We start from the raw sequence: 21760 nt of genomic DNA, 5'->3' as shown, positions 1-21760 counted from the left end.
GACGTTTAGCTTCGATGAGGTTTGCCGTCTCTTACAGTGGGTGAGGGTGTTTGGAGAGTGAGCTGATGAGTCACTCGGTGTGTGTTTGAGTTTGTGCACACAGCCGTCGGATGAGTCACCCAGTAATTCAGCCTTCACTGGAGTGAAGACTGAGTCTGTACGCAGAGGAACGCTTCATCTCCGACGTCACAAACCTGCAGGCTGAATTCCAACTGTTTCATTAGCTCTTTTAGCTTCAGAGAGTTTCTTAATGACCTCTGCGTTTACTCTCGGCGAGCGCACGCTTCTCGAGTCCTCGTGCTGTTGTTGGAATTGGACGCTTTCGGTACAGTAACGACAGTTTGGCTCAGTCAGCCGTCTCCAGGTCCACCGGAGGAGGGGAAGCAGCTTGCTGAGCTGCTGTGTAGATGTTGATTCATTTTCCCAGATCATTCGCCCATGAATGTCAATTAATGACCATCAGGAGTATGGAAGTCCAGAAACGACAATATTTACCCACAGACTGATTCATTTTATTGAAACTCGAGACTTCCCTGTAGCTTTACAAAGATGATTTACACATTTTAGGAAGCAGGTCCAAGAGAAACCTGCCAGTAAGGGAAATAATAAAGGGTTCAAATACACTTTAGAGTGAAAGGTGATTTAACGTCAGAAATGTTGCATGAATATTTTCAGACGAGCACATTTAGATTAAAAAAGCAGCTTTTGGAGCAGAGCAGAGTTAGAGAGGTCAAAGATCTCATTTTTATTTTTAAGCATAAACAAACATTTTGATAAGAATCTCATTCATTTGGTGATTAAAAGACGTAAACTTGTCTTTGGTCTCTGGTGGACAAATCAGTTAATGATGAGACTGTTTCAAAGATATTTTTGGGCTCATGTTGTAAAGTACGTTGCAAACAGATATTTCATATATTTCAGTGGCATTTCCTTTATTTTTTGTTTTTTCAAACATTTAAATTAAAAAAGAAAATGAGATCATTAGATTAGATGTCAAACACTTATTGCGTTGTGCATTATGTATTCATATGTAGGGGTGAAATGACATTTTTTTAAGATGAATAATGTCATCACTGAACTTCCATATTTTATTTTCTGAACTGTCTGAATGAAAAATGACTCCTGATATGTTGCATTGTACACAAGATTATCACAGCATCATTACGTTATGATCACTATATCATATATTATCATATATTTATTATCACTCTAACACATCGTCAACACACCAACCTGTCCACAGATGCATATCACTTCCTGCCACACAAACATCCAAACACAAACACACGCACACAGATTATGCAAGCACATCTTAATCTAATCTAATCTCTGCTCTCTTATCATGTCATCACGTACGTCATCGTATCTGCGTGATGTTGTTGTTTGTCTCCATCATGTCTCATTTATCTTCCATGTCACTCTTTCAAAGGAGGGACGGAGGGACAAGCGCTGTTCGTCCCGTCTCCTACATGTTTTTAGAAACCCTGTGGTTGACTTTGAAGAATAATGCATCTAAAAACCACAGTTTAACCTCAGTGTCAGACAGACTGAGCTACGAGCGAGCTGACGTCAGCAGACGCTTTGATAAAAGAGACACGCTGAACTGTTTAAATCAAATTCCCCAGCCTCCATCATGTTCGATGACCGAACTCACAACCATCTGGTGCTGAACCAAACTGCATCATTCACCACAGACATCAATCAGCACAGCAGGACTCACAGTTCTGCCTCAGCGCTGCCGTCGGTTCGGTGAGACATTTCCAACGGTGCTCGTTAGCGAAGGGAATCTAAAGTCTCTTTGTCTAAAACACAAAACAAACCTGCTGGAGAAACATTCATGTTGTGCCGCAGGTGGAAAACAAACTAAACTCGAACTCTCTGCCTCTTTGTGCGACGCATCCAGCATCAGGATGGAAAGTTCTCCAAACTCCGGCACATCCTCACCTACGACTAAGCACGAACCAATGAGAATAAACCACACACACACAGCAAGAAAGGACGCAGAGGCGTGTTTGTGGTTGAGAAAAGTACATCTGTTGTTGGACAGAGGTAAAGGCCGACGGATTGTGCCAGGTTACAGTCTTTCTTTCACACAGTCGATATTTACACCAAACAATACGACATACAACATGACGGCCGTGTTTCGAAGAAGTTTACATTCATGTTCGATAAAGGTTGAGCAGCATCCGAGTTCTCCCGCCATAAACCTCACCAGAAGACACCAGAACAGCACGAATGAGGAGCTGAAGATCTGCTGCAGAGGGCTTTCAAAGGCGGAGTTCATGAAGACGTTTGAGCATTAATCACTGGCTGCGTGGGTTAGCTTGTCAGTGAGTTAGCGGTGTTACGCACGACAACTCATTCGGCCTTTTCAAAGCTTAGCAACATGCTAGCAGACACCAGGGGTCTGACTAGCAGGTTAGCAAGGGAGCTAATTGTCCTGGATCCAGAAGTAAAAGTAGCATACATTTTTCCCATAGACTTCCTGGAAGTCGCAGCACTTCTGCAGCTTGGATCGGCATGAAACTCTGCTGGCTGAGTCTTCAGTGCAAATATTAACAGTTGTATCAGGAAATATCAGATTTTATTTACCTTTTACATCTTAAATCAGCCTCCTTTGGACTCTGGGTTCATCTTGGACAAATTCTTCAACTATGCAGCAACAAAGCTGCTGAGTTCACCACATCTCTGACGACACAGTCAGCAGAATGTTGACATTTCTGCGAAGATAAGTTCACGAACTTTACGTTTCAGTTTTATGGGTTCAGGTCTGAAAAGGTTTAGGACAAAGCAACTGCTTGGTTAGGGTTAGGGTACCAGCTGCTGGTAGTTTCTCATGGGTGTTGTAGTATTTTGAGATGTCCATCATGCCAAAACAACAAAAACACAATTTCTCAGAGACATAGTTGAAATAAGTAACACTGGCGAGCAAAATATAAGTACCTAGAGCATTGTTGAAATTGGATATGTTGGAGCTTCCTGATGTTGGAGTTGACGTCTTTCTGTCTGTTTAAATGTCCAATGAAGAAATAAGAAATTTCCTGACACGTCTGTGCTGTTGACTCAGTCATGTCTTTTAACTTCAGAACCCTGGACATCCAAAATAACTCCAGGTCCCAAGTCTGTTGACAAGATTGGACGATGACAAACACATGCATTGCATTGTGGGATAGCTTTGGGAAATCAGAGCACACCAGCTGACTGACTGCATCTCTGAACCATCACTGATTGATCCACGATCCTGTTATGAGGTGTTATAAATGTTTTAATGTTTATGTTTCATGTTTTTTAATAAATCTTTTTTGTGGTTTCCTGTTCGGAAAATCTGGAGTCAAAGTCGTGAAGTCTGAGGTGGATCCAGTCAGCTGTGTGAACAGGGAACATTTCAGCTGCTCTGACTTTTACAGGCTTTTCCACAAAGTTTGTGACTCTGCACCAAAACAAAACACATTTCTTCTAATCGCCTCCTGTTCAGTCATCTGAAGCATGCACTGACAGGGAAAGAGGAGCTGAGAGGAGGACGCTGAGGCTCAGTGGGAGGAAACAGAGGGATTGTGGGATTGCGGGTCGGGTGAAGAGGTGACGCGGCTCAGGATCGAGGGATTTGAAGAGGAAAAGACAAGAGAGGGACACAAAGTCCAAAAAGAAGGGCTCTACAACACGTGCGACTGCGTTTAATTCTGAATCTGATCGGCTTTCTGATTGGTCGACTGGTGGATGCAGTCATGTTCGCTCCCATTATGCAAAGCGTTAGTCAGCCTGCTGCGTTCACACCAAGCGAAGACGTCGACACGTAATGAAACAACATTTTAAACAATGAATCTGATCTGGAAATGAAGGCCAAACAGCACGATTACGAGTGTGAAAACAACGATCAGAGTGGAGGTGCTGCAGGCGGACAGTGAATGAGCTCAATCTGTCAGGCAGCACCTACACCAGAGCATGATGGGACAGCAGGGGGTGAGCGACGGCCAGGCAGCGTGCGGGAAATAAATCAATACGACACGGAGGAAGAGGTGGAACTCAGTGACACCTGACATCAAACTGGAAATGTGTCATTTAACAGCTCCTCTTCACTGACAGACCTCGCAGGAACCTTCTTGGTTCTACATGTTTTTCCACAACGCTGCACAAACCGAAGCGGCCCAGAGTCTTCCTCCTGAGCCCTGATGGATTCAGGTTCAGGGTCTTGAGTGGGAGAACAGTGGAGGCAGAACTGGACACATACGGCTTAAATTAAAGGGTCAGTGAGTCTCTGTCGTGGAAAACGCCTGTAAGTCTCCACTTCCAGAGGGCTGATCAGCCGTGGGTCAGAGCTTCATGAAGGGTTCATCAGTAATCAGTCATTATTGGGCGAGTTGGTGACGGAGTACAGATGCGTTAAATACAGCTGAACCTAAACGCATGCCTAAAGTTAACCTTTCGATCGGCTTGCTTGCTGGAATTGAATTCCTCCATGTTTCTCGCTCTGATTTCACGGCTCTCCGTCTCTCTGTCTGAGCCGATCGAAGGGGAAACTAAAAGCGTGTTTTCAGGTGTCAGTTCGTACGACTGCACGTCCATAAAGAAGCCCACATCTCCAGAGGAAGCCGTGTGAAACCTGAATAAAAAACATGTGGTTAGAAATCTTCCCGTTGAGGCCGCAGGCGACATTAGCGTTAGCTTCCACCATCGTAAACAAACCACTTCCCAGACTGCAGAGCTGTGTTCTGCCTGTTTTTTTAGCTGTACATCATGAGTCTGACAGTGTAACTGGAGCGTGATGTTAAAGCACTGCAGTCTCTTGCTTGTCACGGTCATTACATTGATTTTTTGTACGTGCAGGCCTTTTTCCCTGATGATTAATGGGTCAGAGCAGCCTGAGAGGCTTGTTTCAGGGCCATAAAAGCCAGACGGTCACCAGCTCCGGATGTGAAACACAGAATATTTACTTTAGGTGGCGGTTTGAACTGAATCTCTCAGTATCAAACGCCCTTGAAAACCAACGAAAACAATAAACTTTATTTCAATGCAAACAATCAGATTTGAATGATCTCTTTTTTCACGTCTGATCATCTGGTGCTGAGGTTGAGGTGTAACTCAAAATGTGTGCAGGCACTCAAATATAACAAATCAGCTCTGGACTCAGATCAGCTTAACGTCACGTCTCGCCCCTCGCGTGGCTTCTACAGGCTGATCTGAAGTCAGAGAGGGACGCTTTGAAAGCTGTCAAACCTCAATCGCAGTTTAGTTTCTTTCCACTTTGAAGCTGACAAACGAAAAACAACAGACGACTTTCAGCGGAGACATTCATGTGTCCAGAAAGGACCGTCCCTCTGCTGCTTCACGCTGGTCCTTTGAAATCCTTTTTTCTTTTGCCTCATTATCCCACATTTCACTCCTTCCCTCCCCTCGCTGATCCTCTCATGTTCTCTGTCTTTACTCTCCGTCCTTCATCTACTGAAAACAGGAAAAAACAAAGCGTCACCTTTTTAATCTCACTCATTTGTGTTTTGAATGATTTCCCCTTTCAGTCGTAACGTCTCCACTCGTCCACCTCTCCATAATCCACATTAAGCACACATTTCATGACATAACAACATCGGAGATTTCACAAAGCTTACATCATGCATCCTCGTCCTCCTCGGCTCAGTCTGAGCTCAACAATCCTTCATTCTTCTGCCGTTTCTTTCAGCTAATGAAACGTTTTCCCGTGGCTCCCGGCAGCCTCTGACTCGGCCAACGTGAACAATCCGCTGGCCTCGCTGTGAAGGAAGCTGCTGCTTCCTCAACGCGTCCTCCTGCCCTCTTTGTAAGCCACTCTGGTTAAAATGTACAAGCTAAATGCTTCACATGTGGAGTGAAGATGGAGTAAAGCCCTATTTTCACAAGATTTGCATTGAAGTCTGAGGTGATCGTAGCATCAGTTTTGTCGTCAGGATCGAGGTTTTGTCAGGAGAAAATCAGAGCTGCTTTTTCTTATTTGTGGAATAAACTCTGTCACAAATCTGACATAAAAAGCTGAGTTTCCCTTGAAGCTCAAATACCGAGCTCCTCGGTCATTACGAGCTCCCCGATTGGTCGAGGAGACCTCGTGTCATTCAGCAGCTCCTCTCCTCTCCTGTCATTCTTCTAATCCCTGCTTGTCTGCGCCTCCTCCTCTATTTTGGGCTTCCAAAACCTCTTTAATCCCCCCCGTCGCCTTCCTCTCATTTCTATTTTCTGTCTCATCTTTGTCTCCCTGCTGCTTCTGTCTGCATCTGGAATCTCGTGTTCTTCTCATGTCTCTCGTCTTCAACAAAAGATTTCATGACATTGATTTTCTGGTCCTCGTCGCCTCATCATTTTCTTGTCACCTCTCCCCTTCGCCTCCGTCACCCTCTTCATCTCCACCGTCCTCAGGCCCTCACACATCGGTGGCGTTCAAGTGGGTGGACACAACATCCTGGGTTTCAAGCACTATCTTCTTTGCCCTCCCTCCTCCTACTCCTCCAACGGGGTGAATGCTATCCAGCCGGCCGCTCCTCCCCCTCTCCCCTCCCCTGCCACACTTGAAGACGGCGAGGAAGGCGGCGCGGTAGTTGCGGTTCATCCAGCCATACAGCAGCGGGTTGGCGAAGGTGGAGCACATGGCGACCACGTGGAAGACGGTGTAGAGCAGGCGGTAGTCGCGCATGTCCAGCACCGTGCTGTCGATGTCCGTGGCGAGCTGGAAGGCGTGGAACGGCAACCAGCTGACAGCGAACACCACCACCATGGTCACCAGCATCTTGGTGGTTTTGCGGCGCCGGCGGTGGCGCTCAGAACCGGCGCTGCTGCCGGCGACGCTATCCGCCGGGCTGACGTGGCCGCGCAGTTTGGACCAGATGCGGGCGTAAGCGAAGGAGATGATGGACAGTGGCAGGAAGTACTGCAGGATCAACATGGAGATGCTGTAGACGGTGCCGTCTGTGTTTTTACCTGGCCACTTCTCGGTGCACACCTGGGAGGCAGGACAGGTATTAGCTTTGGTTAGTTTAGTATAGTTTAGGTTAGGTTGAATCAGTATTTGTGTATTTGCAACAAGACTGCGACACAGCTGGGGCACAAAGCAGCCAAGCCTGGTGGAAACAGCAGGCTACAGGTGTGTGTTTACCTGTATGGAGTGTCCAGGCTCCAGGGTGAAGGAGCCGTACTCTCTGAAGATGGCCAGAGGGCTGGCGAGCACAGCGCTCAGCACCCAGGTCAACGCAATGACCCCGAAGCACACATCCTTACGCATCCTGGTCTCCAGGTGGTACACGATACACCTGAGGCACACAAACACCAACACACACACATGCATTGCTGTTATACAACTCTACACAGCAGGGATGAGTCCACCTTTACACCCTGACTGTCGCAGATCGATAAAGATTGGTGGAACTCATCGTCTTCACATGAAGTACAGTACACAGTGGTGAGACGTGCAGATCAGAGTCATGCAGCTGAGACTCTCCTCAATGTTTTTATGTGACTCTTGAGGTTTGGCTATTCACAGCTGCCGGTTTGGGAAGCAAATCTGTGTCTCAGGTGACATCGTGGTAAACTCAAACTCAAGTGCAGTGAAATGTGCTCAAGCATCCAAAATAAATGTAAAAACTAAGAAAATAGAAATTGGTTTAACTGTTGGTTGATGGAGGACAGAAGGAAAGATGGAGGGAGCAGTAGTTGAGCTAAATGCTAATGCAGCATGCTAACATGCTCACAATGAGATGCTAATGTTTCACAGGTATAGCCTACTGTTTACAATGATGCCCATCTTAACATTTGCCGGTAAGCAATCAATACGAAGCACAGCTGAGGTGGATGGGAACCTACTGACCAAAAACTGAGCAGCAAAATCCACAGCAGCTCATCCAATACTGATCGAGGTATTTCACTCAAAACACAAAAATATCACCCTCATGGGGAAAAGACACCACAGTTAGTAGGATTTGTCCTCTGAGGACCGTGGACCACCCCAGCAGCCTGCAGCTGACAGGCTGATGAACATACACTCAAGTTTTCTGAAAAACTTTCACTTCTTCTAACTTCGGTGATCACCTCTCCTGCCTCACAAAGAAAAAACTCTCGGCTGCAGCGCTGACAAGCAGAAGAAAAACTGTGGGCTACTCGTTACAGTGCTTCTCATGTTTGTAGCTGTGGCCTCCAGTTAGCGTTGAAGTTGACTCACAGACTCAGCGACAGAGCGGTAAACGGCCTGGCAGCACACTGTGCTTTGTTTTTGCTGACTAGATGTGAGCCAAGTGGGTCTCTGTGGACTTCTGGCAGCCGTCTGTTCGCTGTTGTGCAGACTGGATCAAACGCTGGCCGAGCTGCTTTTAGCTGTGTTTTAGATGTGGAAACCTGAGCTGTGTTACCTTTAAAAGTAACTTCTCTTGCCTCTTGGACAAAGTTTATGTGGGTATTGTGAGTGCTGTTTCATTGGGACAGTTAGGCGTCACATGGATACGACATCATCAAGGAGGGCGTGGCATAACAAGCAACAACACACTCACTGTTTTACGTCACATAGGGGACGTCATTGTGTGTCAAAACGATCACGAATCAGTTCTGGTTCTGTCATTCCTCTGCTGTATGTTGCAGTGAGGAGCTTAATGCAAATTTTCAGAAAGTGTCCCATTTTAACAATAATCATCCATCGTTTGTGTGTCGCTGCAGTGATTTATACGATGAGTCTGTTTGATCCAAGCAAGGACACGGCATTCGTTCGCACTTCCAGCCAATTTACGTCTGCTTGCTTCACATTTCCTGTAGTCGTGGCTGTTTGCTGTGTGTTATGCTAAGTAGAAGCAAAGGCGCTGCAGCTTCCTTCGGTGCAGCTTGTTATGTCTTCAGAAATCTCTGAACAACTTGTTGGCAAAGAGAGCACAGCTCTTTATTTAGATTCAGCCTCAGCAAACTGTGTAAAAGCTGCGTTTGCTGCACCGGTAAACACAGCGAGCTGCTCCTCTAAAGCTCAGCAATCAACACATCAAGCGCTTTCCACAGAGTTCGGCTAGCTGTTTCCTGCTGCCTCCGGGCTTTATGCTAAGCTACCTGTCTCCACCTTTCAGCTCCATGTTTAGTGTACATGAAAGTGAAGAACCTCAGGTAAGAAAGCAAAATTAATTCAGTGAATCAATTTCATACTTTCACAGTTTTTAAGTTGATTTAAAAATGAATGCTAACGTTAACGAGCTTCTGAGGCTGTGCTCACTTGATGCTTTGCCTGTGCTGCTAATGGACAGTCGTCCCACAATGCAACACAGCGCACAGGTAAACACAGAACTCGGATGCTCAGAAATTGTTCTTTTTTTAATGTATTTGTCAGGAACCATCTGCCGAAAACATCAATTTCAAACACTGCGTGAAGCTTTGAACCAGATTTCCGTCTGTGCTCCCTGGACACGTGGAGGCAAAAGACAGTGACGACAGACTGTGGACGCTGCAGTGCGTCTCAAATAAGTTCACAAAAGAAGCGTTTCAAGTTTTTTAAGAGTTTTTTAAGTTGTTCTTCAGGTCAGCAGCTGGGAGTTATGTAAATGAACTTCTCTTAACACCTACACTCAACCAGGCCGTCAGAGTGGCCTCCATTTGCATGAGAATCATATTTTAATCCTCTTTTCCTGAGAGAAGCTGAACTGAGGTGAAAACGACTCTTTAACACGTTTTGTGTGTCCATCAGTGAAGTGTGTTACACTTAAAGTTGACCTCCTGATCAGCCCAACGTAACACAAACATGTGAAACCCCAGTCACCCCCACCGCTCTAAGCCCCACCCACCTGTGGCGGTCCAGGGCGATGACGTTGAGCGTCACTGTGGAGACGTGCACGGCGAGGCCCTGGGCGTAGGGCAGCAGGAAGCAGAGCGTGCCGCCGAACTTCCACTCTCCCTGCAGAGTGTAGACGAGGGTGAAGGGGAGGCACAGCGTGTTCACCAGCAGGTCGGCTGGAGGCCAAGAAGACAGGAAGTTCAGTCAGGACAGAAAATCAGTGTTTCAGCAGACATCTGCACGTGGCTGATAGAGTTTAACTTTTAACACTCAACATCCTTCAAGACGTTTCTCAAACTTTTAGGACTCAGCTGCTCTGAATGCAGACACTGCAGTGTTTCATTGACGCTGTGTGATGGTATCGAAGTGCTGATGCTGCCTCTCCACTGCAGGAGGAAGCTTTTAATCAGCTCTTCTCTTTATCACCATCAACTCCATCAAAAAAAAAAAAAAAAAGTAAACACACCCCCAGGCCGTCTCAAATCACACCTGCTGGACGGCGAAGCATCCTGTAGCTGTTCAGTTCTTCCAGAGGCTGCAATAATAATAATAGTCTCAGTTTGGGGCCAGAGCCAGGGGATGGATAGCCTAGCTTAGCATAAATGCTGGAAACAGCTGGAAGCAGCCTGGCTCTGTCTGAAGGTATTCAAAAATCCTCCCACCAGAAACTCGTGATGTGCTGCACTGGAGCCGATTCAAGTCTTTGTGCTAAGCTAACAGCTGCTGGCTTCAGATACATGTTTAGTGCACAGACACGAGCGTTGCATCGATCTCTTCCATCTCTAACTCTGAGCAGGAAAGTGAGCCTCTTTAAACACTTACGACGACCTCGGCACATTTTCAAACAATCGCCTTTTAGCGGCATAGTTTTTAATTAAACTGGATTATTTTAGTTTATTAAGTCTGATTTGACAGTCTGGTTTTATTTTCTCTTGAATTCCTGGTAAGAATTTCAGTAACCCCGAGGAAGCCTCCCTTTTCATGCACGACCCTGAAAATGATGATAATCCTGGTCTTTTCTGCAGCGCAGATCCGTCCTTGGGATCTTCATTCTTTCCCTCCGTCGCAGGTGACTGCATCCGGCCGCGTGCAGCATATTTCAGCTTATTCTGTGACGCTCAGGAAGGCGACTTCGACGCTGCCTCTCCCTGGTAACAAGCAGGAAGTGAGAAAGTGAAGGAGCAGGAGGAGGTGAAGAAAAGTCAAGGCAACGCGGACTGAGAGCATGTCCTGGTTCATTAATCTGTAATCTATGTGAAAGCATAGAAAGTGTCAAAGGGACACGTCTGCGACCACCGCACATCGACGCAGAACGCAATGAATTCGACTGGTTCGGTCAGTTGTGTCGCGGTCGCCGAGCATCTTTTCCTTCACGCTTTGGCAGAGTTGAATCTTTTTACATGTCATGAGTGACGGGAGATGAAGCAGCTGTGACACTGAGCTGTGGAGGATTGTCCCGAGTCATCTGAGGCCACACCATGAGTGAAAACAACTGGTGAGCGTCAGATCCGTCCACAATCAAAGAGAGACAGACGCCATCTGCTCGAGGGCTGCGACAGACGGCAGGTCACATGGCCGGTTCAATCAGACGCACCTCTGCACGCGTGAGCGTCAACATCTGCTGCGAGCATCAGTCAGCATCTGTAAGCAAACCTCTGTCTAAATCTACAGAAATGTCCACAAATTCAATCGACTCCTGACAACCTTCAGTTTCTGAAGTCAAGCATTTCTAATCTCATCCCTGAATGTTATTTTTAGGACAGCGGAGGCTTCAGCGATGAACAAAAACATCCCTGTTTGCAGTTGAACTCTTCACCTGAACAACTCCACAGTCAGGAAGCTTATTCCTGCTCTGATTGGACTACCAGCTGTATCCGCTGACTTCCCTCTTAGACCTCCAATGAGACGAGACTGTCTGTCTGATACATGAGGGCCCAGCAGGGACTGGACCCGTCTCCCTGGAAGAGCGGCACGGCAAGTCCGCGACCCTCTGAATCATGTCAGTCTGGAATAAGGGCACGGTGCCAAATTGTGTTAGATAAAAATGAAATGTGCAGGGTCTCATTGAGCCTGATTTCCAACCCCTCCTCTTCCCAAGACGTGGCCTTCTGCTTCCTGTGATGCTTCGGGGCAGAGACAGTGAGACAGAGGGAGAGGAAAAGCAGGCAAAGGAGAAAGCAGTGAGAGACAAAAGGAGCAAAGACATGAAAGACGAGGATAAGACGAGAACGACTGATTGGAAAACTAAGAGACGGAAAGAAATGAAGAGGAACAGATTAAATGGAGCAGTCAGGCGCGAAAAAGCAAAAAATAACCAGCGAATCGTTCAATCGTTCACCATGAAGGCAAGATGACCAGCAACTCAATCTCCTCAAAATCAGATTTATTTTCAACTAAATTCATCCAGGAATACGACCCTGTTTCGTGCTGCACTGACGGAGGCGTAACAACACCGATCAGGCTGGAGTCGCTGCAGGTGGATGTTAGCGGAAAACAAACGTTCTCCTTCCTGCAAACCTCAAACCTTCCAGCTTGATCTGCCAGTTCATAGCACAGTGAGTGTGGAGAGTAGCGTCATAAGAAACTTCATGTCATGTGACCGTGGCGTGGTTTATTTAGCGCCTGAAGCTTCTTATTTCTGCTGCTACGCTTGAAAAAAGAAAAATCTCATGGGCCTTTTGTTGGGGAGGCAGCATCACTGATCACCCTAAACAGCAGAATATCATCTGTGTTGTCCCAGAAAGAGACGCTGCCATTGTTCCCGCCAAGACAAAAAGACAAAACGGACAGAGATAATGTGGAGACAGCAGCTCGCTCGCTCGCTCGCCCGCTCGGTTTCTGTTCGTTGACCGCGAGCTGTCGGCTCGCCTGCCCGCTGCCGCTTTGTTTCGGGGGAACTGAGCCGACAACGTTCTGGCTGCCGTCGTTCTGCACATTTCACATCACATCAATCACAGCGCTGCTCTCTTCATCTCCGCTCCGTCCGTCTCATACTCCTCTCAGCATCCTTTAGTCCGGTTGCAGCTTTGTCCGACGTGCGCCGTACAAACGCGTGAAGTGTATGAGACATGAGGACAGTGAGCAGAAGAACGACTGTCTTCAGATTTTGTTGACATTCACACACTCCAGCTGTACAGATACACGACGAACTAGTTAGCTTCAAACTGAAACCAACAAACCAAAAGAAGGGGTCCTCCAGAAGCTGTGAGCTGAAGAAAAGCTTGCTAGAACCTTTGTGGTGCTCAGAGGTTCCTACAGGAGCTTACGGGTTGATGTGGGTTCTTCCTAGAACCTAATCCTATGGAAAGGTTACTCGAAGCTTCAATGTGATGTTAAGCTGTTTGAGCACCAAACTGGACACTTGAGTAACTCGTCATACGTAAAGGGTTTCTTCAAGCACCTTCAAATATATTTTTATGTTCTACTCTGTTTGATATTTGAGGCTCTTTCATTTTTTACAGTGTGTCAGTCACAGCAGGACTGTTTGTCTTCCCTTTGACGGACTGGACCACTTTAAAATGTTCTTCCTCTGTCTGTAATTCTTCATCTCTGAAGGAGCACGCTGTTATTGTCTGGTTCTCAACACTTTTCATTTCCAGCCGTTAGCGGCAACTTTTCGAACCCTTTCGTGTCCATGAAAGCGCTCTGAGTCACACCGTGACCTTCTCACTTGATTTCATGCATTAATATTCGCTTGCCGGCTGCCAGTGTGGCGTCTTTTCTCATGATATAAGATGCAATAAAAGGTACAAAATGAGCAGTTGTCACTTCGTTTGTGTTGCTGTTAAATACTCGTGATGTTTGTTCATCTATAGAACGTGACGGTTCGGCCTCTTCACATGACGCTGAGCGGGAAAATGCAGCCATGCACACACGGTGAAGCCAATGAGAAGAGCAGGGATGGCGTGTTGTGGCGGGCCAGGCGGGCGGAGGTATCGAGACAAACTACACGTCCGTGCAGCCTGTCGTCTTCATGTGTTCATATTGTCCTCACAACAGGATCAAATGTCCACAGAGAGTTTCGGCGTTTTAGCGTCTCTCCGCTCGTCGTTTTGGTTTTAGAGCATGTTTCCTGTCGCGGTTCGTCCACGCTGCTCACATCGCTGCTGTTTCCGGCCTCAGCGGGCAGCTGATAAACCACACAGACACAGCTAGCAACGAGCTGGTGAAGAAAGTGGAGCGTTCAGCGGCGATAAACTAGACGTTTTTCACAGGAGCTGGTGGAGACCAAAACAGAGCTAAAGGAAAAGTGAATATCTGACAGTCGGAAAGACTAAAGGTTTCCTCACAGGGACTGTCAGATAAGAAAACTAACCGAACCCCATCCACTGTTGTTTGGCTTCCATCCCAATTTTCTGAAAATCCACAAAAGAAAATGCAAATTTAAACACATTTCCATCTGGAATGTTACATTTCCTCGACAGACGCAGCTCACACGGCTCCAAACCTTTAATGAACTATTGATTGAACATTACATAACGCAGACCTCTGAACAGCAAAAGCACCAACCATCAGTTGAAGAAGCAGGCGCCTCCATGAGCTGGAGGGTTTTATTTACATATTTGAGATTTCCTGGGATGGTGTGTGGGGGGAAGCAAACTGCAGCAGTTTGAACTGAATAAAGAGATTATACTGCGCCCCCTCGCAGCTTTGTAAAACGGGCATTAGGGACGTTAATGTACAGCAGCTGGTGCAGCCTGGCACCGTGTGGTGGGACTGCAGCGAGATGAAAGCGTTGATCCAGACACGAGCGTTCAGATCTACAGAGCGTCAGCTTCCACGGCCTCGCAGAACATAAGCAGAGCAGAGCCAGACGTTTGAGGGCTCGTGGTTCTTCGCTCTGGATGAGGCTCTTTGTCTTCTCAGGTGTGAAGCGGCTTCATTCTTCTTGACAAAAAACTTGAGATCCTGAACTTTGCTCTTTGCATCCAGGACAGATTTCCTGGCTTTGCTCTGCCTGACCGTGTCTCAGTATCAACACAAACCCTGATTTTCCACTTCTTCATCACAGTTTGAACACGTCAGATTGGCTTTAATAAATCTCTGGATGACCCCCTCACTCATCTCTGGAGCTCAGCCGGCTTTGCTTTGACAGCAGCGCAGTCAGAGCAGCTCTGGCTGAGAAGAGTCTGTGCAGAGCTCAGACACTGATTACAGCCAGACGAGCCACAGGTGGAGACTCACCTTAACAACCACCTGTGTGTCACTGTGTGTGTGTGTGTGTGTGTGTGTGTGTGTGTGTGTGTGTGTCGTCAAGCCAAACACTGAAGGGTGGAAACTTCTCAGCTGATTTCAGTCCTCTTAATGGTTTAAATGACGTCTTCTGACCGCTGTGTCCAAGTCAAAGATTTGTTCGTCTGTAAATTTATCTTTAAAAAAAAAAATCTGTTTTCAGCCTCTTTAGTTTTCTGGTCTTTGAATGAAGCCGACGTCTTCTCCTCGTCCTCTCTGACAGCGGAGTGTTCGTGGTTCAGAGCGTGGAAGCAGCCGCTCGCTCGGCGTGCACACACACGCACACTGCACACACACACACACTGTGACGCACACACACACACACTGCACACACACGCCTGACGCATATGAAAGGAACTTAACAGGAACTTTAATTCCTCAAAACTTACAAAACTCCAAAGGCAAAAAGAGTTTAATGATGTTTTTCCAGTGTGTGTGTGTGTGTGTGTGTGTGTGTGTGGATGGGTGTGTGTGTGTGTGTGTTGATTAATGACAGCCAGTGGGAAGTTTTGCTCTGCACTCCATTTTCTTTACACTTTCTAGAGCACCTGACGCTTCAGGCTGTTTAATGACAGTGGTGCACATCTCACACACACACACACACACACACACACACACACACGCTTACACACACACACACACCCACACACACACACACGCACAGAAGCACAAAGTGCCACTTCACACTCCATCATGTACTTTATTAACGTGCTTGTTTAAGTGCTTCTTGTTTGGAGTGGAGGGAGCAAACAAAGCAGCAGGTCGGCCTCCTCCTCCTCCTCCTCCTCCTCCTCCTCCTCCTCCTGATCACTGCTCCTCCTCCTCCTCCTCCTCCTGATCGCTCCTCCTCCTCCTCCTCCTCCTCCTCCTCCTCCTGATTGCTGCTCCTCCTCCTGATCGCTGCTCCTCCTCCTCCTCCTCCTCCTCCTCCTGATCACTGCTCCTCCTCCTCCTCCTCCTCCTCCTCCTCCTCCTCCTCCTGATCGCTGCTCCTCCTCCTCCTCCTCCTGATCGCTGCTCCTCCTCCTGATCGCTGCTCCTCCTCCTCCTCCTCCTGATCGCTGCTCCTCCTCCTGATCGCTGCTCCTCCTCCTCCTCCTCCTGATCGCTGCTCCTCCTCCTGATCGCTGCTCCTCCTCCTCCTCCTCCTGATTGCTCCTCCTCCTCCTCCTCCTCCTGATCGCTGCTCCTCCTCCTGATCGCTGCTCCTCCTCCTCCTCCTCCTGATCGCTGCTCCTCCTCCTGATCGCTGCTCCTCCTCCTCCTCCTCCTGATTGCTCCTCCTCCTCCTCCTCCTCCTGATCGCTGCTCCTCCTCCTGATCGCTGCTCCTCCTCCTCCTCCTCCTCCTCCTCCTCCTCCTCCTCCTCCTCCTGATCGCTGCTCCTCCTCCTCTTCCTCCTCCTGATCGCTGCTCCTCCTCCTCCTCCTCCTCCTGATCGCTGCTCCTCCTCCTCCTCCTCCTCCTGATCGCTGCTCCTCCTCCTCCTCCTCCTGATCGCTGCTCCTCCTCGCTGATTTGATGAACGTCCTCATCAAACACTGGATGGTTTCACGTCGCACTGGAGGATCATCTCAGGCTTTAAAAGCAAAGCAAATCTTCGTCCTGGAAATTCTGTTTATGTGCAAATAAAACGCAGCGGCCAGTTTGCTTTAGAGAAATGTGATTTCCTTTTTCATTTTCTTTTTCGACATAATGAATTTGAGCAAACACGCCTGCACAGCGCTCACTGACGACCTTTTCCATTAGTTTACTGTAACGTGACTCATTAGGCAGAAACACATTTTGTGGAGCGTCTGCGAGGACACGGCGTGCCGAGCGTCCCCGGAGGACGAGGTAATGTGATGTTCAGCACACTCCTCCTTGGAGACAGTAAAAGACTGTGAAGGCTCGATGAGCGAGCGTCAGTGGGATGTTAAGACGCTCTTTAAGCGACGTCCACGTCCCACATCAGGGACAAACAGCTAAACATAAAACTAAATGTCTTTATTCCAAATACTGTGTTCTTGTCCTCTCTCTGTGAAGGACACGTGGATGTTTTCCTTCTAAAGGCTAAAAGCCATCAGTGTGTTTGTGCCTCTGCACAGATTTCTTCCTCCTGTCTGCAGCTCGTTGCTCATTGGTTCCTGCTGAAGACGTGAATCTTCAAGCACCTCACAAACGTCTGGTTTCACTGCAGCCTCCACTCTGTCGCTGTCCGTGGTGCTGAAGTATGAATCCATGCATTAGTGTTCATCCTCTTCCTCTTTCTTCTTCATGCTTCATTGCTTCTCGTTCACGTCTCATTTTCGTTGGCTTGTCTGCTGCTTGTTAACAGCCCAGTTTATTAGTTCAGTGCTTTGCATGTTTTCATGTTTTCATCTTCTCATTCTTCTCATTCTCATTCCAAACACAAATGAACTCTTCAGCGGACTTCTTAAGGTTTGAAACAGGAAGTGATTTCAGTTTTAGGAATTAAAACTGACCTGTGAGCAGCTGGTTCAAGACAGTGACACTGAGATCCTGTTGGTCTGATGCATTGCTGCATCCTGCCCACTGAAGACAGAAACGCCTTTAAAGAATCTGCACTGACTTGTTTCAGACTCTAAAAACAAAGAAGATCCAGGCAGCAAACGGTGATTAATTGTACACCAGCATGAAGTTTCACATGAGCATCGTGTGACACTTCACAGGCGTTGTGAAGGCGTTGACTCGTCCAATTAGAGATAAATAGACTGGAGGTGACATCGCCCGCCGAGCGCCGAGGCTGGCGCTCACTGAGAGCTTCATTTACGTGGCAGCTCTGAACAGATGATGGCGAAGCGCCGGTCGTTTGAATCCTTCGTTGACGTTTGGGGTCAAAGTCGAGATATTCTCCAGCTCCTGAAAACACACAAAGCTCTGCAGCTTCACGAACACACGTTTAAATCCTTCATACGAAGGTGAGAAAACACGTCTGGAGCCGAGCCGATGCGTCGGCGGACTGACATCATCATCATGTCGTTCATCGCCACCTGTGCTCAACATACATGTTTCCAAAGGCCAGAAATAAAACTTTCAACTCTCTGCAGCAACGCGTTCAGTCCTGGAGGATAAGCATCAAAATCGATTCAGCTTTGTCAGTGTTGCACAGGCTGAAAGCAGCGCCTGGTGAAACGCCGGCGTCAAGGTGAGCGGGAGCACACTTGCATACCGCTGCAGCAAGGTGAGAAGCTCGACCGCTGGAGGTCAGTCTTAATGTGAACTTATTGTCTCATTAGCACATGAGCTAACAAGCTAACACGTCTGCTAACGGCTTGGAGAGCTTTTTGTCCTCTTTAATAAACCTGAGAACAGAACATGAGAGGAAACACAAAGACGGAGACGCTGACTGACTAGCATTAGCATGTTCCAGAGGTGCTAGCATGTTATGGGTTAGCTCGCCTTCAGTCTCAGGACGGATTCACAGAGACGTCAGAAAGAGCTGAGGACACAGACGGAGAAGAGCTCGACATCGTTCTCATGGTACGATTTCTAATAACAGCGACTGACGAGGATGTTTTTCATGTTGTGTGTTTTTTTATGACAAATAAACAAAGCTTCCTGCTTGTTATCGAATAAAAATGGAAATGTCGGTTTAGTGTAAAGTCCTGAAACTGTCCTCTGAGCCCCAGGGACGTCTTTAAATGCTCTAATCTGTCCTCCATCTCACCACAGTCACATCTCATATTTTACATCTCAGCGAGTCGTTTCTCTCTGTCAGATGTGCCAACATCAAACGATGAATGTTTGATTTCAGCGCTCAGTCTGTCCGTCCGTCTGTCCGTCTGTCCGTCTCTCCATCTCTCCGTCTCTCTGTCTCTCCGTCTCCCACACAGCAGACAAATCCCAGACATCACAGAGACAGAGCTTATAACAGCTGACAGATGTCTGAGTCACCATCACAGTGACCTACAGAGGGCACACACACACGCACATGCACACACACACACACATGCACACACACAGCAGCACCTCTGTGTTGTTTTCTAATTTGACACCATCGACTCTTTAGAGCCAGGAAACCCTCTCTGACATCCAAAGATGGTGACCTGTTTGTGTGGTAATGTGTGTGCGTGGGTATGCGCGCGTGTGTGTGGCCATGTATTCCTTATCTTGTGGGGACATACATCTGTTTACACAGTCACACTGTGGGGACAAAATGTATGTCCACAAGGCTGAGGTTAGGGTGAGAGTAAGTCTCCAGGAAGCGAAGGGGTGTGTGTGTGTGTGTGTGTGTGTGTGTGTGTGTGTGTGTGTGTGTACACATACCAACAGCCAGGTTAGCGATGAAGAAGTTGGTGACAGTGCGGAGCGTCTTGAAGCGGTAGATGACATAGATGACCAGAGAATTACCCAGAACCCCCAGCACGATGATGGTGCTGTAGGCCAAGATCAACACCACCTGCAAACAGCAGCAGCGACACACCTGTCAGGTGTCTGTCACCTCAGCTCAGCTCACCTCAGCTCAGCTCAGCTCAGCTCAGCGGACTCTTCTGTAAACCTGAAATAACTGAGGTGAGTTAGCGTCAAGTCTGTGGCGTCACAGCAGCTGAGGGAAGAACCAGGCCTTTATTTGAGACAACAGTCGACCAAATACAGACCTCGTGATAAGGAACTGACTCTGATGGCATTTGTTTGTGTGGGTGGAGCTCAAGGGCCCGGACGCTGGTGTGTTGGCGGCTGCCAGACCACACAAACACACACTGTGACACATTAGCGGCCCTGAATGTCCCATGAGCCTCGAGCTCCTCGTCAGGGAATGAATGAATGAATGAATGAATGAATGAATGAATGAATGAATGAATGAATGAATCAGAGCTTTGGCTCTGAAGTTCAAGCGCTGTGATTCAATCAGTCTTCTAAATTAAATTTGGAGGAGAATACCTGTACGCTAAGCAGTCTGATGGGGTCCTCTGGGAAATTAACCCCCTCAAACCCCAATGTGGCCGAAGCCGTCGGGTTGGCGCCGGCGCTGGGGTCGTAGTCATGGTAACCGAGGGTGCCAGGGTCATCATCCAGCGAGGGCCGGTCGTCCTGCGTGGCGTTGACTGCGCTCACAGCCTCCATGTCCGATCACATGTGTTTAGCCAGCAGTGGCATTTTGCGCGCGCGCGCACACACACACACACACACACACACACTCAGCCTGTTGGATGACAAGAAACATGCAGGTAAGCAACAGGTAAGACAGACAGACAGAGACCTTGTGTCCTTAAAGCTGCTTTCACAGAGTTTGGTGTAGCGTTAGCATTAGCGACGGATGTTCGTGTCACCTGATGGACTCAGTTTTGGTCTCCAGCAGCTCACGAGGCAAAGATCCGCCTCCTCGTCGCAGACTCGGACTAAAGCAGGAAATGACGTGAAGTGAGGCTGATTACTCTAAACCCGTGTGGACCCAGTCTGGTTTCGCCTCCATGCTGCTGCGAACAAAGATGGAGTTTCTGTCTGTGAATCAGCAGCAGACTGACTGAAACACGTTGTCCAACAATCAGGTCACTCATTCAGAAATCTAGCAGTGTTACTGGGTTATTCTCAAAGGCCCTAATCTGGAAAGAAACCTGGATTATGTGTGTAAATGAGATCAGATTACTGTGGAATCATCAGATAATCTCCCGTCCACAGAACAACTGCAGATGATGGTTGAGTGGAGAACTGAGGGCTGCGTTCACTTTGCTTTCAGGTTTGAACAAACAGGGAAATATTTCAAAGGCTTACTGTTAGTTTATCTCAATTTAAAGTATGTTTGACATGTACTTTTGCATAGGGTACTTCTAAATAGATCCCATTCACTTCACCTTAAATGTGTTCAAAATAAATACTTTTAATAGTAACAAAGTGTACTCATGAGAAACATCCTTTAAAACACTGTTAGCTCACTGTATCAAAGCGTGCTTTAATTTCACTTCATTTCAAATATAGTTAAGTATATTTCCAACACAGCGATGATATAATACAGTTGTACTGCCAGTGTGTTTTGAACGTTCAGGAATCCTGATTTTCACTGGTGTCCTTCAGAACACCTACAGCTTGTAAAAAAGTGGTTCCAGTTTAACGTACTAGTAAGTATTAATCAACTGGTACTCAAGGACTACATGTAAGTGTAATACTACTTCAGCTGCTTCTGGTTTCCACATGAGTAAAATCAGACCGTCCTCCCTGCACCTGAGCTCCATCAGCGGAGAGGAGACGCTGCCTCACGCTCAAAACGATGACATGATGTTCTTAAAGGCTCACCAGCTGCAGTAATGGACTCAACCATCAAGCTACCTGCTCGCTACCTGTCTGTAGCACGTGTGACTCTGCTGTGGCGTGTCTGAAAAGCCAGAATGAAAACAACTTTGGCTCGATGGCAAACACCGACATTCAACCAGGCGCCTTCATCTCCAGCTCACAGAATGAACCGACAGTGAACCTGACGCCGGCGGGCGTCTTTGGATCCGTCGTCGACCTACAGCTCGTTAGCGCAGTGTTGATCCTATCGACTTTACTTAAACTTGCAGCTCCTGTGATAAGAAGATCAGACCCTTTAGTCTTGAAGGAGAGAATCACCAAGAAAGACAGAACAAAGTAGATCACATGAGAACAAAAGAAACCTGGTTTGGTTTGAAAAATGAGCTCAAACATCCACCTGGCAAGCTTTCACACCTTTATAAGAGACTGAAGATTCCTTAAAAACTGCAGTCAACCCAGTGAGTCCTTCAGTCCGGTGGTGCGGAGCAGCCCGGGCTGGTTGTACTGGGCAGCTCCCAGTGACCTCACACCCTCCGGCTGCAG

General features: G+C 47.5%; 1 protein-coding gene across 1 annotated transcript; it reads right to left on the bottom strand.

The window, feature by feature from the left end:
- Positions 1-1967: 1967 nt before the first annotated feature.
- Positions 1968-20406, bottom strand: npy2rl (neuropeptide Y receptor Y2, like). Its single transcript, XM_070993023.1, has 6 exons — positions 20260-20406; positions 19871-20132; positions 19256-19388; positions 9765-9930; positions 7115-7268; positions 1968-6961 (listed from the first exon to the last, which is right to left on the bottom strand). Exons 2-6 carry the CDS (start codon positions 20051-20053, stop codon positions 6386-6388), a joined length of 1212 nt encoding a protein of 403 aa, XP_070849124.1. The 5' UTR covers positions 20054-20132; positions 20260-20406; the 3' UTR covers positions 1968-6385.
- Positions 20407-21760: the final 1354 nt, after the last annotated feature.

Source organism: Chaetodon trifascialis, chromosome 23 (genome assembly GCF_039877785.1).
Source record: "Chaetodon trifascialis isolate fChaTrf1 chromosome 23, fChaTrf1.hap1, whole genome shotgun sequence".
Lineage (NCBI taxonomy): Eukaryota > Metazoa > Chordata > Actinopteri > Chaetodontiformes > Chaetodontidae > Chaetodon > Chaetodon trifascialis.
This window is presented reverse-complemented; position numbering and strand designations above follow the sequence as displayed.

Bases quoted from the DNA above. Each gene is read 5' to 3' on its own strand.
- npy2rl (XM_070993023.1), bottom strand. From the start codon at position 20,053: ATGGAGGCTGTGAGCGCAGTCAACGCCACGCAGGACGACCGGCCCTCG. The intron at 19,389-19,870 runs GTATTCTCCTCC...TGCTGTTTGCAG, and splicing joins TCAGACTGCTTAGCGTACAG to GTGGTGTTGATCTTGGCCTA. The intron at 9,931-19,255 runs GTATGTGTACAC...CTTGGCCTCCAG, and splicing joins CATCGCTAACCTGGCTGTTG to CCGACCTGCTGGTGAACACG.